Source organism: Schistocerca nitens, chromosome 2, assembly GCF_023898315.1.
Source record: "Schistocerca nitens isolate TAMUIC-IGC-003100 chromosome 2, iqSchNite1.1, whole genome shotgun sequence".
Lineage (NCBI taxonomy): Eukaryota > Metazoa > Arthropoda > Insecta > Orthoptera > Acrididae > Schistocerca > Schistocerca nitens.
Window position 1 is genome coordinate 702,762,413 of NC_064615.1, and position 24,488 is coordinate 702,786,900.

The 24,488-nt window shown below is 44.3% G+C and overlaps 1 protein-coding gene across 1 annotated transcript in view; it reads left to right on the top strand.

Annotated features, from left to right (window-relative positions):
* LOC126236863 (bifunctional methylenetetrahydrofolate dehydrogenase/cyclohydrolase, mitochondrial) overlaps positions 1 to 23,996 on the top strand; it is a 37,625-nt gene extending 13,629 nt beyond the window's left edge. Inside the window, exons 7-9 of the mRNA XM_049946484.1 lie at positions 4,383 to 4,508; positions 23,114 to 23,301; positions 23,673 to 23,996. Coding sequence (XP_049802441.1) covers positions 4,383 to 4,508; positions 23,114 to 23,283 — 296 coding nt within the window. The 3' untranslated portion in view covers positions 23,284 to 23,301; positions 23,673 to 23,996. The remainder of the gene's footprint in view (positions 1 to 4,382; positions 4,509 to 23,113; positions 23,302 to 23,672) is intronic.
* Positions 23,997 to 24,488: the final 492 nt, after the last annotated feature.

Sequence of the window (24,488 nt, forward strand, 5' to 3'; positions counted from 1 at the left end):
GTTCAAAAGGAACACACCTATTAAAGGCCTTAATACATAGACCAAACCTTGCAGTAAAGAATGGTAGACATTCTTCAAATAAAAATTATAACATATTTCTATTCTTCATTGTAGTAAATGTATTTCCTCACCCTTCCTATTTGCATAAAGCTGCTGTAATGATAGACAGGCTGTGTTGTTCTATAGGTCTCTTTCTTAGTAGAAATGGACCAATAAGACAGACAGAAAATGCTGCATCTTCCTGACTGACAGCTTTGCTCAGTAGTGTGTCATATATTAGAAATACTTCTCAACAGACAAATTAATTTAAATGATATTAGTCTGATGAACAGAATTTTCTCAGTAAAGCAGTCTCATCTTTTCAACAAAATGACACATTTTATTCCATCTACGTGGATTGATTAAAATTGTTAATGTAAAAATCTATGTTAAAAAAAATCATTATCTTACACTACAGTAATCAATTTTTTTTTATTTTTATGAACCTTTCCTATCTTGATTTTTTTTTTTTTTTTTTAATTGCTGTGGGTACTTAGTATAATAATTTACACAGAAACATAATAATGTGAAGTGAGGTAATCTGCACTTTTCCACTGCTTATTCCAGCTGTTTCATATTTTTATGAACTGTTATTAGTGAGTTATTTTGAGAAAAGTATTAACTGTAATGAGTAATATGTCTTGAAAAAGCTAGTTGGGAGCTTGAGTTAAGTTGGTTGCACAAGCGATAATTGATTCGCTGCTGCTGCTGCTGCTGCTACTACTACTACTACTACTACTACTACTACTACTAATAATAATTTTCTGGTAGGACAAACTAAAAAATTATTTATACAAAAACAAGAGTGTAACACAATCATCCTCCTTTGCTGGCCATAGCAGCCTGCTACTCACTTTTTTTAGTAATTGGTGTATGGGACAGGTCTTGCATGTAGGTCTATTGCAGGGATAAGAGACATGAGGTGAGGGGTTGGGGGTAGGGATGGACAAGGACAGTGTTTGATTTAGAAGGGGGTGGGGGTTCCAATACTGTTGCCTTCCAGGAGGGGGTGTTAGAAACTGACTTCTGAAAACATTAATTTAACACTTTTTGCACCTTTTGTAAATGTAAATGTAGCATATGCACTAGTAAAATATGAAGTTCTGTCATACCACATTTCAAAATCTGCAGTTCAGATTTCTTTTTGTCAGAGGTACAAGTACGAACTGACACAAATCAAGCACTGCACAAGGACATTGTGTAGGTTCGATGGGTGGCAGAATATCACTGGAAAAGGGGGGGGGGGGTAGATGGCGTAGAATATTCTTCATTTCAGGTCATGATGAAAGGTGGTCAAAACCCTGGCATAGAATGTGATTAAATTGCTCCACTGCAGTGCTCCTTTGTGGCCAGACAGCAGGCTTGTGAGAGGAGGTAGGTGACTGAAGGGACAAGGCATGGGAGATCTGTTTCTGTACAAGGTTGGGAGGGTGATGTCAGTCTGTGAAGGCCTCAGTGAGACCCTTACTATATTTGGAGAGAGGCTGCTCTTTACTGCAGATTTGACCGCCACAGATGGCTAGGCTGTGTGGGAGGGACTTCTTGGTATGGAATGGGTGGCAGCTGTCGAAGTGGAGGTATTGTTCATGCTTGGTAGGGTAGATTTGAACAGAGGTACTATGTAGCCATCCTTGAGGTCAAGATCAACATCAAGGAAGGTGGCTTGTTGGGTTGAGGAGGGCTAGGTGAAGCATATTGGGCAGAAAGTGTTTAGGTTCTTGAGGAATGGGAATAGGTTGTCCTCGCCTTCAGTCCAATCACAAAGATGTCATCAGTGAATCTGAACCAGGTGAATAGTTTGAGATTGTGGGTGGTTACGAATGATCCCCTACATGACCCACAAATAGGTTGGCGTAGGATGCTGTCATGTGGATGCCCATTGCAGTACCACAGATTTGTTTTATGCGATGCCTTCAAAGGAGAAGTAATTGTGAGGGAGGCTGTAGTTAGTCATGGCGACTAGGAAGTAAGTTTTAGGTTTGGAATCAATTTGGTGTTGGGGAAAGTAGGGTTCAGCAGCAGTATGGCCATGGAGGATGTTAATGTAGAGTGCGAAGATGGCATCAACACTGATGAGCAGAGTGCTGGGTGGTAAAGGATCAGAAACTGAGAAGAATTGGTGGAGGAAATGATTGGTGTCTTTTGCATGGGGCAGTAGGTTACAGGTAATAGGTTGAAGGTGTTGATCCATGAGATCAGAGATCCTTTCTGCGGGGGTGCAGTAACCAGCCACAATGGGGCACCCAGGATGGTTGAGTTCATGGACTTCAGGAAGCACATAGGAGTACTGCAAGTGGTGGGGTGAGGAGACAGACAGGCTCCGAGGAGAGGTTGTGGGATGGGCCTAAGGATTGGAGATCCTGATGGATTTTGGGAATTGGGTCACTGTGGTAGGTTTTATTGGTGGATGTGTCAAATGGCTAGTGCAGACCCTTTGCCAGGTAATCCTTGTGGTTCATAACCACAGTACTGTTTTCTGGAAGTAGGATTATAAGTCTAATATCAATTTTTAGGTGATGGAGAGTGAGGTTGGTTTCCATGTTGTGGGATTTGGGGAATGACAGTGAGGTGACCTGTGAAGTTAGGAAATTCTGGAAAGTTAACAAGGAGTGATTTGGGGGCAATGGGGGTGGCTCACAGTTGGATGGAGGAGTGAACTGAGTCAGGCAGGGTTCAAAATTTTTTTAGGTTGAGGCTTAGTGATAGGGTTAGTGGCAGAAAGTATTTCCACTCTACAGACTGGGAGGAGGAGAGGTGGTCTTCAACAAGCCCATAGTGATTGAATTTGGGAGTGGGGCAGAAGGTAAGTCCTTTTGAAAGGATCAGTGCTTCTTTGGGACTAAGGAACTTTGGAGGACAGGTTAATGACAGTGTTTTGGATTTGTTTTCTTTGTGGATTCCGTATGGTGGTGGAAGGAAAATTCTGAGGGGTGTGGTAAATGTAGTATGTGTGCGAGGCATGGTTTGCCAGCAAGGAGGGGATGAGGGAGAGATTCGATGGAGGCTGTCATCGAGCTGGTTGCTAGTGGTAGTCCAGGGGGGAACGGGAGGTGAACAGGTTGGAGAGTTTTTTGAGGTGGCATTGTGCATGCTACTTTCGTTCCAGTAGGGCAAGAGTTTCAATCTGGGAGATGGTATTTAGGAATTTGGGATTGCAGAACAGGAGGATTTTATGGGTGGAGATAAGGTGTTGCAATGAGGTTTGGGCCTGGTTTATATATTTTTGTAGGATTAGGTTGGTGAGGGCAATGGCCTGACAGAATTTGAAGAGATAGAGGTCATTGTGGAAGGAGAGTCTACACCTGGAGATTGGTAATTTGATTGTCGGGTAGATGCCATGAACTAGGCAATAATGCAGGAACAGTATGTGGGACTAGGTTCGGGCTAGGGATAGGGAAACTTTTTTGTATTGGTGCAGGTGGAAGGAGCAAGAAGCTTTAGTGGGATATAAAGAAACATGTAAAAATATGTGGAAAAATTCACAAAAAAGACAAAGGATAATGTAATGGGAAAATGATGAGAGCTGAGGGGATTAAGGCTGACAGTGAAAGCAAAAAAAAAAAAAAAGAAAAAAGAAAAAAGAAAAAAAATCCACATGAATACACAGAGATTAAAAAGAAAAAATAATGAAAAGATGGTAATAGTGGGATGCAGGTCAGTGAGTGGATATGTGTGAAGATATGGGACAGTGGGTGTAACTGTTCATATGAATTGCTACTGTTGACAAGACAGCTGGACCACCCAATTGCTGAACGTGCCACCCAACTTGATGTGGTTCAGTTCAATGACTGCTTGACAGCATTTGTCAAATGGATCCTTCCTATCAACATTAGCATTTTCTGAAATGCACAGATGGGAACTCTCCCCACAACATATCCTCCATTCTTATAATCTCCCCCAGCCCCTCCCTCTGCTAATCACTGTCCTCCAGCTCCTTCCCTGCTCCCAATCCAGCACAGCCCTCGCCTTCTATTCCACCAATGCCATCTAAAGGTTCTTCTCTTCTCTAGTTCTCCCCTCTCCTTTCTGCTCCTTGCTGCCTCTCCTCCCTCCCCCCCTTTCTCCCTCAACCTCAAAACAGCATCCTGACTGTACACCCAGCAGCCCTATCCTGTCCCCCACCACATCCCTGCATGCTCTCGCAGATAGCACGCTACCTTCCCCCACCCCTACCCTGCTATCCTTCCCCCTTCCTAACTCGTGCCTCTTCCTTATACCCACCATGGATTGCTGCTCACATCAGAACTTCTATTTTGTTTTACTAGAATCTAAAAACAATTTAATACAAGGTGAATGACTTATTGAATGCAGAATTTTTCAAATATGTATTAACTGCATTTCAGGTGTTCCAAATTTAATACGGGCAAATATGGTGAAGAAAGGTTGTTGTGTCATTGATGTTGGAATTACAAGAATAAAGGATGCTAAAACTGGAAAATCAAAACTAGTTGGTGATGTTGACTATGAAGGTAAGCAGTGTTACTTGCTAATACTGTTGTACTTGCTAATATATTGCAAGGACTAGAAGTCAGTGCATTGGATTTTGGTTTGTTAATATACAGAATCCCTTATTTTACATTTGTTGTTTGTCCTGCCTGTGGCAACTGCCCAACCCTGATTTAGTAATTATTCAAATTTTAATAATGAGGCTACAAACCAATACTACCATCACAGGTATCAGTTACCTTAAAGGAGGAGAGTCGTATACACTGATGTGCAAAACCGTTATGTTCACTGCCCACTGTGAGGTTGAATGCCTCCTGGTGGTGTTGCAGGTGCATCATGCAGTAAGGAAAGAATGTAAGCAAAAGAGGCAAATGGGCAATCACTATAGCAAAAATATGTGTTGCAAATATGGAAATCCACTGATATAAGTGATTTTTGACAAAGGGCACATTGTTGCGGTGCTGCAACTGGAAACAAGAAGCTCTGAAATGGCAAAGCTGGCCACCTGTTGGCATAATTCTGTTGTGAGCAGCTATGGAAAATGGTTGAAGGATGAAGTAACACGTAGGGCTTATGGTATTGGATGACATCATGGTAAAATGTAGAGGTTAAAGGATCCCCCACTATGTAATCCAGAATAGGCAGCGATCTGTGGCAGATCAGATGACAGAGTACAAGGCTGGTGCTGGCAAAAGTGTTTCGGAGCACTCCATTCAAAGGCTATTGTTGAACATGGAGTTCCATGTCACATGATCCCTATGTGATCCTGTGTTGACCCAACAACATTATCAGTTATGATTGCAGTGGGCACAGCGTCACTGAGATTTCACTGTGGATCGGTATAACCATGTCACCTGTCGAATGAATTGCATATCTTGTTACACCAGGTAGATTGTCGGGTCTTTACACACAGTCATCCAGGAGAATGGTTATACAAATCATGCACTGAGCCACAGATGCAGGCTGGTGAGAGCAGAATTATGCTGTGGGGGTACCCTGAGTTGGGCTACAATGTTATTTGTGGTGGTAATCGAAGGCGGCATGTTGGTAGCAAACTACATGAACATTATTGTGGACCACCTGCATCACTTCCCCCTACAGTTATGACATCTTCCAGCGAGATAACTGTCCATTTTGCAAGGTCAGAATCAAGCTATTGTGGTTTGAGGAGCTTTATAGTGAACCCACATTGATGTCTTAGCCAGCAAATATGCCGGATGTGTACCCATTGGAAAACATACTGGGTGGCAGCTGTGTGCCTGCAAACCACCCTCTCATGGTGTGTGTGTGTGTGTGTGTGTGTGTGTGTGTGTGTGTGTGTGTGTGTGTGTGTGTGCGCGCGCCCAGTCCCAAACATGCTCAATGGGGGACAGATCCGGAGATCTTGCTGGCCAGGGTAGTTGACTTACACCTTCTAGAGCACGTTGGGTGGCACGGGATACATGCGGACGTGCATTGTCCTGTTGGAACAGCAAGTTCCCTTGCCGGTCTAGCAATGGTAGAACGATGGGTTCGATGACGGTTTGGATGTACCATGCACTATTCAGTGTCCCCTCGACGATCACCAGTGGTGTACGGCCAGTGTAGGAGATCGCTCCCCACACCATGATGCCGGGTGTTGGCCCTGTGTGCCTCGGTCGTATGCAGTCCTGATTGTGGCGCTCACCTGCACGGCGCCAAACACGCATACGACCATCATTGGCACCAAGGCAGAAGCAACTCTCATCGCTGAAGACGACACGTCTCCATTCGTCCCTCCATTCACGCCTGTCGCGACACCACTGGAGGCGGGCTGCACGATGTTGGGGCGTGAGCGGAAGACGGCCTAACGGTGTGTGGGACCTTAGCCCAGCTTCATGGAGACGGTTGCGAATGGTCCTCGCCGATACCCCAGGAGCAACAGTGTCCCTAATTTGCTGGGAAGTGGCGGTGCGGTCCCCTACGGCACTGCGTAGGATCCTACGGTCTTGGCGAGCATCCGTGCGTCGCTGCGGTCCGGTCCCAGGTCGACGGGCACGTGCACCTTCCGCCGACCACTGGCGACATCGATGTACTGTGGAGACCTCACGCCCCACGTGTTGAGCAATTCGGCGGAACGTCCACCCGGCCTCCCGCATGCCCACTATACGCCCTCGCTCAAAGTCCGTCAACTGCACATACGGTTCACGTCCACGCTGTCGCGGCATGCTACCAGTGTTAAAGACTGCGATGGAGCTCCGTATGCCACGGCAAACTGGCTGACACTGACGGCGGCGGTGCACAAATGCTGTGCAGCTAGCGCCATTCGACGGCCAACACCGCGGTTCCTGGTGTGTCCGCTGTGCCGTGCGTGTGATCATTGCTTGTACAGCCCTGTCGCAGTGTCCGGAGCAAGTATGGTGGGTCTGACACACCGGTGTCAATGTGTTCTTTTTTCCATTTCCAGGAGTGTATATGACCAGAATTTGTTAGGGTTTCTGAAAGATAAATCGACTGTATTCTGCTACGTTGGTCATTGAAGGCGTTATGCATTGCTCTTTCGACCAAATGTGTTTCATTCAGTATATCTCTGTCTACAGCCAGACACTTCATTTTACACCTATTAAGCCGTGACCTGTTTCTTTAGAAGTTTCTCTACAGTGACTGTATACCATGGAGGTTCCCTCCCAAAATGGACTGCTCTGTTAGGTGTGAATCGATCCAGTGCATGTTCAGCTATTCTTTTAAACTTAAGCCAGAGTTCCTCTACATGCTTCTGCCCTGTGCTAAAAGTTTCAGGTTCTTCATTGAGATATGACACAACTAGATTTTTTTGTCGAGTTTACTGAACATAGATATCTTCCTGCTTCTTTTAGTTGTCCTTTGTACTTCGGTCATCATTGTTGCCACAATCGCATCTTGATCACTGATACCAGTTTCAAGATGGACATCCTCAAAGAGGTCAAGTCTATTCACTGCCATTAGATCCAACATACAAAGTGTATAAAAAATCGTCTGATTTGGCATGTCTGTATGTCTAAAAGTAATAAACATATACAATGAATTTTGTTTTTTTGATGAATGGGAAACTTTTTTTTCCCCCCTCCTTCATACCTTTTTGTAGGTGTTCAAAATGCCCCCTTGAGGTGCACGATATATGTCAATGCGGTATTCAGATTGTTCCCAAACTGCAGCGAGCATGTCTTGAGTTACAGCTTCCACAGCTGCTGTTGTGCAGTATCTCAATTCATCCATTGTTCTTAATAATGGAGGCACGTAAACAGTCTTTTATAAACCCCCATAAGAAATAATCACATACTGTCGGGTCTGGTGACCATGGAGGCCAGTAGTGTAAGGCTGAATAATTTGGTCCAGTGTGACTGATGCATCATTCAGTAATCCTTTGATTTAAAAATTCCATCCCTTCCAGATGCCAGTGTTGTGGTGCTTCATCCTGTTGGCAAATGAAGTCATTTGAATCAGTCTCCAAATGTGGGAAAAGAAAGTTCTCAAGTATATAGAGATATGTAACAGTGTTCTCGCCAAAGAAGAATGGACCATACATATTTTCCCATGAAACTGCACAAAACAAATTAAATTTTGGAGAGTCCCTGTCATGTTGTACAACTTCATGTGGTTATTATGTACCCCATATTCTTACATTATGATGGATCACCTTTCCATTTAAATGGACTGTTGCCTTGACACTAAACACTAAGCATGGAAGAAAACTGTCATCCTCCACCTTGCCAAGGACAAAATTACAGAACTCCACACATTGTCATGTCACATTCATGAAGAGCTTGCAGTAGCTGAATTTTGTATAGTTTCACATTTAAATATCGACACAACACACTGCAGGCGGACATTAGGAGCATGTTGAGCTGCACAGTAAACAGATTTCTGGGGACTCCTTGTGAAACTATGGCGGATACGTTTGGCGTCTGTGTCGCACTTGGGGATGACCAAGCGATTTGCCTTTACACAAACAGCTTGTTTATGACATTTCATCATGCTCTGTGCTGTAAGAGGGTCTACACTGTATGTAGTATGAAAGTCTTTCTGAACAGTCATTACTGACCCACACTGCGCAAAACAAAGAACACACAACCCTTTCTGTTGTCCCAACACCATTTCACTAGAACTGAAGTGGGTGCAAACTCCTGCTACCTAGTGGGAACCATGTAAAACTCGAGAGTTTGCACTTTCCAACTGTATGTTGTTCTTACACATCTCTCAAATAACATAATAGTTAGGATTTTTTTTTAAAATCATACAATTCTTTAGATCCATTTATATTTTCAACATGAGTGGGGTTCCTAACTATTTCTTCTAGGTAGTTTTCAGAGAAGGTAATGTTTCACGTAATGTCTTACCATGGCCGTTACTAACAAAAGTGTAATTTTCCAATTGATTATTGGATAATTAAAGTCTCCAGCGATGATGACAGTATGATTTGGAACTTGTGTACAAATGAACTGAGGTGTTCTTTAAAGCTTCTGGTTACATACGGAGATTAGTCTAGTGAGCAGTAGAAGGATCCAGTTATCATTTTATACCCACCTCTGGTACTGAGTCTTGCCCAAACAGTCTCGCATGCAGCTTCAATTTCCATCTCAGTGAATTTCAGTGTCTTGTCTACTGCTACAAATACACCACTTCTATTTTCCATTTTCCATCCTTTCAATATACACTCAGATATTCCCCAAAAATCTTATTGCTTTAGATTTCAGGTTTCAATCAGCTTTCTGTACACAATGTTAAGTGAGCTTCACTGCTTTTCAGGAGTGCTTCAAACTCTGGCACTTCGTTGTGAATGCTTCGGCAGTTAACCATTAGGTAGTGTCACCTGTGGGAGACGTTTCTTTTGATCTTACGCCAATACTTCTTGGTTTCCTACAGCTCTTGTTATTTGGATTGGATGGACAGTTGCCTAATTACCCTTGTGCTCACCCTGCACACAGTCTGCTACCTGAGGAGCAGCCTCTAACATTTAGTGCAAACCTGACCCATTCAGGGGCACATATGGTTGTCTCGGTTCTCAGCCCTGGGGGACAAGTCCAGGAAGTTACAGCATGGTCTGTCACAGAACCTTCAAAGTCTCTAGTTCAGTCCTTCCACTGGACTCGGAACCAAAGGGCTAGGATCAGTTCTGGGGACAATGCTGTAAATTTTGAACTTTGTTGAAACTCCACACACAGGGTCAGTCTTCTCAACCTTCTCTGCCAATTGCTGGAATGACCCAAGTATGAGACTCCTACACTTTTGTGTTTGCCTCTTATTGACACTGAATCAAAGAGATTTTCTCAAACAGGTGAAGCGAGTCCCACTGGCTCAGATTCAGTGAGACAGCACTTCAAACTTGTCGGTTAGGGGGATTGGTACAACACCTGGGTCCTCACCCACCCTGTAAAGGATAACTAGATCTACCGTTGACACAACTCACAGTGAAGTGGACAAGTAATGACAGATCCTGTACTTTCTGAGAGGAGACAGGATTCACAGGAGAGGATAGAACTTGAGGTACCTCTGGTACTGGTATCACAGGTACATGATTCTCAGGAGCACCAACTGCCAATCATTTGACAGTAGCCAGGGCGATTTCCAGCTGCTTACAAATATCAGCCAATTCATTCCATGTTCGAGAACAGCATTCACAGTTGGGCTGCATTTTGGCTAGAGCATTATATTAGAAGGCAATGAACCAATAACTTTAAATTAAGCCTACTAATTATCTTCTAATCTGTTGAGCTAAAGAGTTGCTAATTCCCTATGAGAATTGAAGCAAATACACAAAATGAAATCTCTATTAAGGCAACACAAAAACCTGTGTAAAAATTACTAGTTTCCTAAAACATTTTGAGGTTTATTATATTTGTTAACAAACTGGAAATAAGAGTTAATTTGTGATAGAGGTAGATAATATATAGGGCTACTCATCTTCAAGGGAAAACTAGATGTAACACAATGTTAGTTAGAATACCTGTCACAGTAACTAAATCACAAATACCGATTTACTACAAATTTCTCCTAGATTACACAAAGGATAATGGTAACTTCTGAAAATTTTCAAAAACCCCATGTTTATTTGCATTGATATGTGATGAAATTCAAGGGGTGATGTATTCTTTGGCAGTAACTGTGAACCACAAACACTGGTACCCTATGAAATAAGTTAAGTACCCAAAATACTCAAACCGGTAACTTAAGAAAATATAGTTTTGTAAGCATTTGAAAATTCTCAAAAATAAACTGGTTCTCATGTAATTATATAACGAAATTAGAGAAAGATTGTTTTGGATGAGGATAGGCCTACTGTTCTCAAAAAAAAAATTTTTTTTTGGGTCAACTAAGTTACACCCACAGTTGACAATAAAAGTAAGTGTTTATTCCAGCATTTCATAATATATCACAATACAGGTGGGTATTGATACAACTGATGAAAGATTATGCTGAAGCAATGTGAACAGTGAAGTATGCTAGTCAAGAAGTTCAAATCAGCACAAGAATCTTATACTCAGGGTCACACACAAAGGAACCCCCCTGCGGGTCCGGGGTAAGAATAGGTCCGAGGTATTCCTGCCTGTCGTAAGAGGCGACTAAAAGGAGTTTCACCCATTTCGGCCTTCCATGTGATGGTCCCCCTTGGGGTTTGACCTCCATTTTTCAAAATTCTACAGAACTACGAGTCTTTTGGGGAAGGATGCCTTACGTGGTATACCACTGTTCCTCAGTGCACTAAGACCTTGGCATTCAGCATTGTACCGACGTTGTAACCATACCCACTATTCCTCAAATTGGGCCTAAACGCCTGATGGGTTGTACAAGTTACACCCATAGTGCGTCCCCATCTGCACCTACGATCATGATGGACTTTCCATGGCACCAGAAATCCGGCACAGTAGCCAGCCCCTTGTGGTGGGGTCATCATGTACCCTCTAGGTTGTAGCCCCCTGACAACACAGGGATCGTACTGCCGATACCTGAGCTGCACCCTCCCCACATCGGCCAAGGAGTAGATGCCCATCTCCTTGGGGCATCAGGACTCCCGGCAATGGTCATCCTGCCAGGTGGCCCTTGCTGAGGCTGGGTGGCGCCCGTGGGGAGAGCCCCTGGTCGGAGTGGGTGGTATCGGGGCAGACGTTTCGCAGATGAAATGTCAACACGTATCAGGTCGCTCTGCGGCCGAGTCTTTCAAAAGGAAAGGTACTGTTTCTAGTTCTGGTTCTCCTGCCCTTTCCCCCTTGGCCACTCCCTGGGAGGAGGGACAGGCCCGCCGGCTTGGGGCGAAGTACTTCTCCCGCTATTTGGTCTGTTCTCGAACCGATGGGGGGGACGTTCGCCACCTCCAAGCCCATGTTCTTTGTTCAGCACATTGAGGACATCTTCGGGGAAATCGAGGCTCTCAGTAAGATGCGTTCGGGGTCCGTTCTTATAAAGACCACCTCCGCCACACAGTCGGCGGCACTCCAGGCGTGCGACCGCCTAGGGGACATCCCAGTGTCCATTGTCCCGCATCTGGCACTAAATAGGACACAGGGGGTTATTTTTCATCGGGACCTCCTGCTGCAATCTGATGAGGAGCTCAGGGCCAACCTGGAGCGCCAAGGCGTGCATTTCGTCCGGCGAGTCCAGCGCGGCCCCAAAGACCGTCGCATTGACACCAGGGCCTTTATCCTCGCCTTCGAGGGGGACGTTCTCCCAGAGAAGGTAAAGGTGATGTGCTACCGGTGCGTCGTGCGACCTTACGTCCCGCCTCCTATGCGCTGTTTTCGGTGTTTGTGCTTTGGGCACATGTCGTCACGGTGTGAGGCTGAGCCCCTTTGTGGCGATTGTGGACGTCCTCTTCGTGAGGAACATACATGCACCCCACCACCTCGGTGCATTAATTGTCCTGGCATCCACTCACCTAGATCCTCAGACTGCCCCGCATATCAGAAGGAGAAGAAGATACAAGAACTCAAAACTTTGGGTCGGCTCTCTTATTCTGAGGCCAGGAAGAAGTATGACCGCATCCAACCCGTGCCGTTGACCACTTCGTTTGCCTCAGTTGTGTCCACTCCTTCCACGGTATCCTCACCCCTATCCTGTCCCCCCTCCGCCTCCTCCCCCCATCCGGGGTCTCTGCCTCCGCCTCCCAAATCCCTCCCTTCCAAATCCTCCTCCCCCGTGGCCCCCGCCCCCTCTGCCCCAGGGGCCACCCTTCCTCCTCCTCCTCCTCCTCCTCCTCCTCCTCCCCCTCCCCCTCCCCCTCCCCCCCCCCTCCGCCGCCTGAGAAGCGATCCTCTTCTCAGGCGTCCATCGGGGAAACGTTCCGGACCCCAGCTTCCGAGGTCCGGCGTTCCAAAACGGCCCCCGCGCGTGAGGACCTTCTTCGGGTCCAGCCCACCATCCCTGTGCCTACTCGGCCTTCCAAGAAGGCCTCCAAGAAGAAGTCTCTATCCCCATCTCCACCCCGGCGCGTTTCGTCTGACGCTCCATCCGTGAGTTGCTGCTCCCGGCCGTCCTCAGTTTCGCCAGGACGCTCTGCTGCCAGGCGCTCAGCTGGCCTCTCGTCGGCAAATGATGCTGCCCCTCCTACATAACCAGGGACAGCGGCCGCAGCTGGCGACAACTCGATGGAACTGGATCCGCCTCCCGCCGGTTGTAGCGTTGTTCCCTCGCAACTTGGCCCTACGCGGCAGTCTTAGTGACCAGCTCTTCCCCCGTCTCGTTCCCCCCCCTTTTTGACTAGCGATGGCCTTGTTACATTGGAACATAAGAGGTATTCGATCTAATCGGGAGGAATTACAACTGCTCCTCCGCCTGCACTGTCCGCTCGTCCTTGGTCTCCAGGGAACCAAGTTGCGCCCGACTGACCGTATTGCCTTTACCCACTATACCTCGGAGCGGTATGACCTCACCCCTGTGGACGGTATCCCAGCTCATGGTGGGGTCATGTTGCTCGTTTGGGACGATGTCTATTACCATCCCATCCCATTGACCACCCCACTCCAAGCAATAGCTGTCCGTATTACTCTTTCTGCTTTTACTTTTTCAGTTTGTGCCATCTACACTCCATCGTCATCTGCTGTTAGTCGGGCTGACATGATGCACCTGATCGTTCAGCTTCCCCCGCCGTTTTTATTGTTTGGCGACTTCAATGCCCATCATCCCCTTTGGGGCTCTCTTGCATCCTGTCAAAGAGGCTCACTCTTGGCGGATGTCTTCAACCATCTCAATCTTGTCTGCCTCAATACTGGCGCCCCGACTTTCCTCTCGGACTCTACTCATAATTCGAGCGACCACTTCCCCTGTGTCATTCGTCTCCTGCACCACACCCTATCCCCACGTCCTTCGAGCTGGAACATACCGAAAGCTGACTGGGGACTTTACTCCTCCCTGGCGACCTTTCCGGACCACGATTTTCTCAGTTGTGACAGTCAGGTCGAATACCTCACGGCTGTTATCATCAATGCTGCCGAACGTTCCATTCCTCGTACTACCTCTTCTTCACGTCGCGTTTCCGTCCCCTGGTGGAACGAGGCTTGTAGGGACACTATCCGTGCTCGACGACGTGCTTTACGCACCTTTCGCCGCCATCCTACATTGGCGAATTGTATTGGATACAAACGACTCCGAGCGCAATGCCGTAGAGTCATCAAAGACAGCAAAAAAGCTTGTTGGGCCTCTTTCACCAGCTCCTTCAACAGTTTTACTCCCTCTTCTGTCGTATGGGGTGGCCTGCGCCGGCTGTCTGGCATTAAGGTCCACTCCTCTGTACCTGGCCTGACCTCAGGTAATGCGGTCCTCGTTGATCTTGTGGCTGTCTCCAACGCCTTTGGCCGGTTTTTCGCGGAGGTTTCAAGCTCCGCCCATTACCACCCTGCCTTCCTTCCCAGGAAAGAGGCTCAGCGACCTTCCTTCCACTCGCTGAATCTGGAAACTTATAATGCCCCCTTTACTATGCGGGAACTCGAACGTGCGCTTGCACTGTCCCGGTCCTCTGCTCCGGGGCCAGGTGCCATTCACGTTAAGATGCTGGCACACCTTTCTCCGGTGGGCAAAATCTTCCTTCTTCGTACCTACAATCGCGTCTGGACCGAAGGTCAGGTCCCCATGCGTTGGCGTGACGCCGTCGTTGTTCCTATACCCAAACCCGGGAAAGATAGACACCTTCCTTCTAGTTACCGCCCCATTTCTCTTACAAGCTGTGTCTGTAAGGTGATGGAGCGCATGGTTCATGCTCGGTTAGTTTGGATTCTTGAATCTCGACGGCTACTTACCAATGTTCAATGCGGCTTTCGTCGCCGCCGCTCCGCTGTTGACCACCTTGTGACCTTGTCGACATTCATCATGAACAACTTTTTGCGAAGGCGCCAAACGGTAGCCGTGTTCTTCGATTTGGAGAAGGCTTATGATACCTGTTGGAGAGGAGGTATCCTCCGCACTATGCACAGGTGGGGCCTACGCGGTCGCCTGCCCCTTTTTATTGATTCCTTTTTAACGGATCGCAAGTTTAGGGTATGTGTGGGTTCCGTATTGTCCGACGTCTTCCTCCAGGAGAACGGAGTGCCTCAGGGCTCCGTCTTGACCGTAGCCCTTTTTGCCATCGCGATCAATCCAATTGTGGATTGCATTCCACCTAATGTCTCAGGCTCTCTCTTTGTTCATGACTTCGCGTTCTACTGCAGCGCCCAGAGAACATGCCTCCTGGAGCGCTGCCTTCAGCGTTGTCTAGACAGCCTATACTCATGTAGCGTGGCAAATGGCTTCCGGTTCTCTGAAGAGAAGACGGTTTGTATCAACTTTTGGCGATATAAAGCGTTCCTTCCGCCATCCTTACATCTCGGTCCCGTTGTTCTCCCATTCGTGGAAACAACTAAGTTTCTAGGGCTCACGTTGGACAGGAAACTGTGTTGGTCTCCGCATGTCTCTTATTTGGCGACCTGTTGTACACGTTCCCTTAATGTCCTCAGAGTTCTTAGTGGTTCATCTTGGGGAGCGGATCGCACTGTCCTGCTTCGCTTGTATCGGTCCATAGTCCGATCGAAGCTGGATTATGGGAGCTTCGTCTACTCGTCTGCTCAGCCATCCCTCTTACGCCGTCTCAACTCCATCCACCATCGGGGGTTACGTCTTGCGACTGGAGCCTTCTACACTAGTCCTGTCGAGAGTCTTTATGCTGAAGCTGCCGAATTACCATTGACCTACCGGCGCGACGTACTGCTGTGTCGGTATGCCTGCCGGCTGTTGTCTATGCCCGACCACCCCTCTTACCAGTCCTTCTTCGCCGATTCTCTCGACCGTCAGTACGGGTTGTATGTGTCTGCCCTGCTGCCCCCCCGGAGTCCGCTTCCGTCGCCTGCTTCGACAATTGGATTTTGCCCTCCCTACCACCTTCAGAGAGGGTGAGAGCCCGACACCACCTTGGCTCCAGGCTCCGGTTCATATTTATCTCGACCTCAGCTCACTCCCGAAGGAGGGTACTCCGGCTGCAGTGTATTGCTCACGGTTTGTCAAACTTCGTGCTCGACTTGCCGGTCACACCTTTATTTACACTGATGGCTCCAAAACTGACGATGGTGTCGGCTGTGCCTTTGTCGTCGGGGCCGCCACCTTTAAATACCGGCTCCTCGACCGATGTTCGAGCTTTACGGCCGAGCTTTTTGCTCTCCATCAGGCCGTTCAGTATGCCCGCCGCCACCACCATTCATCGTATGTACTCTGCTCTGACTCACTCAGTGCTCTTCAGAGCCTTGGAGCTCCCTATCCGGTCCATCCCTTGATTCAACGGATCCAGCAGTCCCTCCATTCTTTCGCTGATAATGGTTCTCTTGTCAGCTTTCTGTGGGTTCCCGGACATGTAGGAGTGCCTGGGAATGAGGCTGCGGATGCTGCAGCCAAGGCTGCAGTCCTCCTGCCTCGGCCAGCCTCCCATTGTGTCCCATCATCTGACGTTCGTGGGGATGTTTGTAACAGGCTTGTGTCGTTGTGGTGGGATGCTTGGTCATCCCTCCAAGGAAACAAGCTCCGGGCAGTAAAACTGCTCCCAACTGCTTGGATAACCTCCTCCCGACCATCTCGGCGAGAGGAGGTCCTTCTGACCAGGTTGCGGATTGGGCATTGCCGGTTTAGCCACCACTACCTGCTCTCCGGTGACCCAGCCCCGCAGTGCCCTTGTGGTCAGGCATTAACAGTGCGCCATGTTTTATTGTCGTGTCCCTACTTTAGTCAATCTCGTGTTGTCCTGTCCCTGCCATCTACTTTACCAGATACTTTAGCTGATGACGCTCGAGCAGCTGCTCGTGTTCTGCGTTTTATAACTTTGACTGGCTTATCCAAAGACATCTAACCTTTTTACTTATTTTATCTGCATCTTTGTCAGGTCTTTCTGGTGTCCCCCCATCCCCTTGAGTTTTACTAGATTCCATGTGCTCTAACAACAGTGACTGGGCGCTAATGACCTCAGTAGTTGAGCGCCCTTAAACCCCACCAAAAAAAAAAAAAAAAAAAAAACACAAAGGAAAATTCTGAAGTTAGCATTTATATGAAAATAAATGTGAATCTTGCATGGATTTTTCACTTAGGCATTTCTGTCCACACTTCTACACTGGTGTGCAGAAGAAGAATGATGCAGTGTGAGTTTCTCAGTCAAAGTCTCTAAAATGTGCAGCACCAACAAAGGAAGTCTTCTGCCTGTTGCAGCTAACAATATTGTACTGAAGACCACAATAAAGGAAATTCTTAAGGGGCTTATGATATACGCGTTAAGTTACATGAGAGGATACATTAGTACTCACAATAGAGGAAGAGTAAAGAGAAAGCTGACACAGTGAGAATGGAAAATGTGGTTCAGAAACAGCAACAGAGGAGAAGAGACATTCTGTTAAAAGGAAATCCCTAAGCCTATATTCATTAATAGATTACCCAGGGTAAAATATATCTGATGCAAGAGAATAGATCATTATTCACCAGTCCTCTTATATATATATAATGTTTCACACCACCTGATAGTACAGGGTTCTGAGGGAACAAGTGGAACAAAAAACTTGAGAGTGAAATAAAAAGAAAACAATAACAAAAAAGTATATGTTTTGAAGTGTCCATTTATACATATCTGAGAAATCGCACACTGGTGCTGAGTTTAAATACAGTGTTGCTCCACCCTGTGCATTGATGCATGATTAGATGTATTGACATGCTGTCCACAAAGTGATAGAGATGTTGCTGCTGAGGGCTCTTTTGCTCTTAGGTGTTGGTCCATCAGAGGTTATAAACAGTGTGAGGAAAATTCGTGTGGCAACACAGTGCAAATTCCAACTGATCTGAAGCAAGCAGCAGCAGCAGCAGTCATGTCCGCATATACAGCAGGCCATTTCATTCAGTTGGTTTCCGCCACATGATAGATGATAATCGCAAAGGGGGGCACTGTTTTGCTGCTGCATAATTGTCTTGAAAGGTGAACCCTTGTCAAAATGTTGACAGTGGGTTGGAGGTTCCTGTCCTGATATTGCCAAGAAGGGTCTCTCCTCTAAACTTAGGCTTACCATAGTTTTTTGGGTCAATTCCACGACATATTCATCAAGTTACTGAACAATTTACTGAAACATTAAACTTAATATATATTTTCAGATGGATTTTTCACTAGGCATGACTTCTTTCACAAATGGTTTGTTTGTTGTAATGCATAATAAAATTCTCAACAAGGAAGCTCTGAATTAATTTTAACATTTAACAGATGTTTAACAGATGTTTAACAGTAGCTACTAGAGGTTTACCCCTTTCTGCAGACCATATGTACTAATAATTGAGAAAGCTCTCTCAACTGGGGCAGATGTCTCAGTCAAAGACATTGCTAACTCAACCATTTCAGAAATACTGCAACATGGAACGTGTTATTTGAAACACCTTAAAAATTGTTTTTCACTTTTCTTAAAAAGTATGTGGTACTTTCTCAGAGCTTGAACCACAACCTATCCTTATGTTTTGAATTACCTGGTTGGAAAATGCACATTCATGAAATACACTAAGTGATCAAAAGTATCTGTACACCTGGCTGAAAATGACTTAAAAGTTCGTGGCACCCTCCATCGGTAATGCTGGAATTAAATATGGTGTTGGCCCACCCTTTAGCCTTGATGACCGCTTCCACTCTCACAGGCACATGTTTAATCAAATACTGGAAGGTTTCTTGGGGAAAGACAATGAATTCTTCACGGAGTGAGTGCTGCAAAGAGAGAGATCGATGTCGGCCAGTGAGGCTTGGCACAAAAACTTGGTGTTCCAAAACATCTCAAAGGTATTCTATAGGATTCAGGTCAGGACTCTGTGCAGCCCAGTCCATTGTTATTGTCATGTAAACAGTCCGCCACAGGCTGTGCATTATGAACAGGTGCTCGATCGTGTTGAAAGACTCGATCACCATCTCTGAATTGCTCTTTAAGGTTGGAAACAAGAAGGTGCTTAAAACAGCAGTATATGCCTGTGCTGTGATAGTGCCACACAAAACAACAAGGGGTGCAAGCCCCCTCCATGAAAAACACGACCACTCTGTAACACCACCACCTCCAAATTTTACTGTTTGGCACAACATATGCTGGCAGGTGATGTTCAGCAGGCATTTGCTATACCCACCCCCTGCCATCAGATCGCCACATTGTGTGCTCATCACTCCACACAATGTTTTCCCACTGTTCAATCATCTAAAGTTTACACTCCTTACACAAAGCAAGATATTCTTTGGTATTTACCAGCATGTGTGGTTTATGAGCAGCCACTCAACCATGAAATCAAAGTTTTCTCATCTCTCGCCTATCTGTCATAGTACTTGCAGTGCATCCTGATGCAGTTTGGAATTCCTGTGTGATGGTCTGGGTAGATGTCTGCCTGTCACACATTACGACCTTCAAACGACCTTCAACTGTCTGCGGTCTCTGTCAGTCAACAGACAAGGTCGGCCTGTATGCTTTAGTGCTGTATGTGTCCCTTCACATTTCCACTTCACTATCGCATCGGAAACATTGGACGTAGGATGTTTAGGAGTGTGGAAATCTCATGTACAGATATACGACACAAGTGACACCCAATTACCTGACAACATTTGAAGTCCATGAGTTCCACAGAGCACCCCATTCTGCTCTCTCACGATGTCTAATGACTATTGAGGTCACTGATATGGAGTATGTGGCAGCACAAAGCACCTAATATGAAAAATGTATGTTTTTGGGGGTCCGGATAGTTTTGATCATGTAGTGTATGTCATTGGTATTTATGGAAGCTTTTATAATTTCATTAATACCTTGTGCACTATCTTCTACATAAGACCAGGCAATTTCAGTTAGTAAATTTATCTAATAAAACTGACTAACTTTATCAAAATTATTATTTCCTGCTTTAAAGCAGTGGCATTCATAGCACTTCTATGTTTAACTGTTTTCATGTAGTCTTCATTATCACTGTTCCGTTATGTCCAACACGAAGTACTACAGTACATAGTGTGCGGTAACATGTGTTATTACTCTAATTACACAGTTTCAAAAATTTGTACTCCTGTTGCAGGTTAAAGCTAAACACACACTTTATTTTGCCCATTCCTAAACAATGAGGCAAAAAAAAAGAAAGAGAGAAAATGGTTAAAAACGTGTAAACAAGTTACTTCACACCTGAAAAAAAACATAAACAAACACACAGCCCCTGTGGTGTTGTCAAGTAACTAAGGTGAAACATTGTGACTAAACTGGTAACTGTAGCTCCCCATTGACATTAGTGCTTGCTTAAAGGTCAGCTGAGAGAGGCACAGGCATAAGGAAATGTTTAAAAAAGTGATGTTGAACATGTACGTTTAAAATTTAAAAAAAAAAAGTGTAATAAAATTCTCAAACTCCACAAGATTTTAGCGATTCCAGATGGCACTAAAAGAACTAGGGCTGTCTGGGCTAATCATGGAATGTATTTCTACACTTGAAACCAGTCCTAAACATGACTGGCCGACCGAAGTGGCCGTGCGGTTAAAGGCGCTGCAGTCTGGAACCGCAAGACCGCTACGGTCGCAGGTTCGAATCCTGCCTCGGGCATGGATGTTTGTGATGTCCTTAGGTTAGTTAGGTTTAACTAGTTCTAAGTTCTAGGGGACTAATGACATCAGCAGTTGAGTCCCATAGTGCTCAGAGCCATTTGAACTAAACATGACTGATATACTTTCATCCTGGAAACAATGGACTGCAATGCCTAAGACATGTGTGGCTAGCTGGTCACCCCCCACCCCTCACATCCTTCTGTGATGGTCTTAAAGTATCAGACAAATCTTGTATCGTTAGTGGAGATAACCCGACTTTGTTGATTTGGGTTCCGTGCCAGGTGTTCCCTTATCTTTGTTCTTCAAATGTCATAGTGGATGGGGTTTGCTCTGTGTGTAATTTGTGCTTAGTAAGCAGATTGATTGTTCAGAGATGATGGCAAACTATGGGTTAATACAGCCCATCCAGTAACCTCCAGAAATCCCATTCACAGTTCTTGTCGTATTCTTCTTTATGCCTCTATGAGCCATAATTTGAAGGCAGTTTGCGGTGTTAATTGTGAATAACCACTAAAAGGCAGGCCCACAATGTTTATTGTCTCAGAATAGTGCAACTGTTTGAATGATATCATTTCAGTGAAAGCCAGTTCAGTGGGTGGCTTCCCATGGTGACAGAATTTCGTGCCATGAAGCTGTGCAGATGGTCTAAGCCTGAAATGATTCTTTGAAGTAGGTTCATATTTGGAAACTCCATGCGCTCTGCTACACTGCACTGAGAATGCAGCTTTACTTCCATGACACAGGTTGCCATACATAGTGATTGATGAGGTTAAAAGTACTGCAATAGGTTTCCAATTAAATAACAAAGCAAAATTATGCATGTCATGAAGTGCATCAAATACTTTTTTTATGTATTCACATTAAGTATTGGATTTAATTTTATACACAGGTGCTATTGTTTCTTCCATGACCGTATTACTTTTGTAAAATAAAGAACTGTCTTCAGTCACAATCATTTCATTTCGAGCCTAGGGAGCTTCTCATTAGGTGCTCTGACAGTCTACATCAATTTTTTCCCCTCAGATTTAGCTTAATTCTAGTGTTTCCAGTAGTGGATACATTGTTTTGAAGCACAGTATGAATAAACATCTTTATGTACATGTATACACTTCCCATTCTACAGCACATTTGTAAATACATGTACGTAAACATATTTATTCATACTATGCTTCAAAGCAATGTATCCACTATTGGAAACAGATTAGTTAGCCTAAATCGGAGAAAAAACCAAGGTAGGCTGTCAAAGCACCTGAAGATAAGCCCCAAAGCTCAAAATGAATCACGCATTGAAATTAAATCATGGTTATGAGAGAAGGTGATTACTTTTTATTTTGTGAAATCTTGGATTTTCCATTATTGCAGCTGGTGAGATGAATACAACTAACATCTTAACAGTGGTAACACATAATCCATATGTCACTGAGGCGGTTCGAATTTTGAGGGGAATTAGGGAATTAGCTGGTGGAATGTTCTCTGACTACTTCATTTCAACACAACTCTTGCTTTCCATATTTCACCTCACAAACAGCTGAAGGCGATGACTTTCAAAATTGGAGATAGTTCTCAGGATGGTGTCTAGGCAATAATGCCTCCTTTTATGTAATATTTTATGGGTGAGGCACTGTTTCCAAACTAGGGAAAAAAATCATAGTTATTTCTTGAACATTGTGAAGACTGACTCCCAAGGACATGAAATAATGTTTAACAGAGCTTGTGCTGCGATGAGTCCAAATCAAATTCAACATGCAATATTGTCATCCAGAATCAGTTTATAGTAAAATAAAAGTTGTACCTGTAGTATGTCTTTGCTTAAATTTGAAACAGTAGGGCAGACGAGTGGGACCTTATCTCCTGATAGCAGGACAATGGCTTAAATTACCGTTACTTAGTCATTTGATAAAATGCCACACATTTCATGTAGTTAGTTGAAGTTCTCTCCATAGGCTCTTATCAATGCCACAGAAAAGTACGTAGTTCTATAAAAGATGTCATAATTCAACATTCATAAATGTTAAAAATAACTTGCATATGTCACCAGGTTGTCCACTATAACATAACAAAATCTGCACAGTGATAAATGTACTCATTCTGCAAACCCTGGGTGGCCTGTCTTAACTTATGAGTGGAAAAAGTGCATGGTATACTGTTAAATGAATGCTGAAGGGCTAGTAAGTTAACTGTTAGTAAGGTTTTTTCCTACATGACATGTTGTGAAAGTTGTTCTTGTAAGCTGACTGGTATGTGCATGACTATACGTGTGGGAATGTCTCTTCCCCCCACAAACATGAAACAAACATTTTTAAATGTAACACTCCCATCACTGGCCAGCAATGTAATTTATAAGTAAGGTAATTAATATGCATGGCACATTAAAGGAATAAAACACAGCCTATAGTGGTTAAAAGGATTCCATCATTTACATGTGTTGAGGCTCTGGACACATACATGAAGAAATTATTTTCATTCGACAAGCCCCCAAATTTGTAAAATCTGTCTCCCTCTTCCTTGTGCTACATTGCTGCAATAAAAGTGTGTTAATTGTATGGTAATTTTGCAAACAACAAAATAAAATTCTGTATTTCATTTACAAATTATTTATGGTACTTTCTTCAGCTGTCAGTGAAGTTGCCGGGCACATAACTCCTGTCCCTGGTGGTGTTGGGCCAATGACTGTAGCTATGCTAATGAAGAACACAGTTATTGCTGCTAAGAAGACTGTTGTGTACAATATCCTTGATCCTGGAGCTGTGGTACAGAAGAAGGCTTCTCAGCTGAGGCCCTAGTAACACATGACATTAAAAGTACGTAATTTTTTTTAATTTTGAGCATAAGGGTGGCGAATACACAATCTTAGCTGCCTGAACGTTTAACACTGGAAGCAGGAACCTGATTTAAAATAATGTAGAGTGAAGGGTGCATCCCAAGTAATAAAAATACATTCTAATTAATTAATGTGTCTGACATAGTTTGCATGTACATCCTATTGTCTCGGAGTAATCTCTTTGCAAACAGTTTTTTTAATGCAATTTAGTACACACTTCAGATCACTGTCATATGCTGATTTGCAGATATGAGGCCTTCCCCATCACCTTTGTGCATTAACAAATTTCTTAATTGCTGAATGAATGTTACTAGTCCTATGTTTGCTCTTATATATTATGTTTTGTTTTAGGTGATGCATGGAAACCATACAGAGGGAGTATAGGAACTCCACCACAGTCTTTCAGTTAGAAGAAAATTAAGATATGTTGACTGTGATCATTGTCAGTATTGAAGCAAAACTATTTGTTGTGAAACTAAATAAGCAGTCGGAAAAATCAAGTCAAATTGGGTATTAAAAATACTGTTTTTGTGCCCTAAAAACTAAATATATGTATGTAATTTGAGTGGAGTTTAAATTTTAGCATAAGTCTTATTTATTTTTATAAGAAAAAGTGATCAGTCCATCCAGTTTTTATATAATGAATAAAATAAAGATAAATATTTAAGAAGTTAATGTTTTTTTTATTCATTTGGTGAGAAATCAATAACTGAAACACAATATTTCTAAGAATACATTATTCACGTTGTTTATATTATCATTGTGGCAGCACAAACTTGGTATCAGTAAACTATTTTACTTGTCAGAAAAAATCCTTTGGATTTGTGCTTCATAGTCAAACTCTGTTCTCACTGTCATTAGTTTTTTCAGACTCATCTATTGGTTGTGGCCACTATGATCCAGGAGCAGCTCTGTCACAAGCTTCCTGAATGCAACACAATGAATCAAGTATGTAGACTTACTTTTTCAGCTTAAAAATGGTGGAACAGAGATGTTAAGAAACAATTTAAGGTTTAAATTCTGTAAGCAGTGACCCAAAGCTTAATTTTAATGAGTCACTGTTGGTATTGATGAGCTTGAGCACATATAAATACTTTAGGAACAAACGAGACCACACACTCTAAAGAAAAAGTATTTGGAGTTGTCAACAGGCACGTACAAATGAAA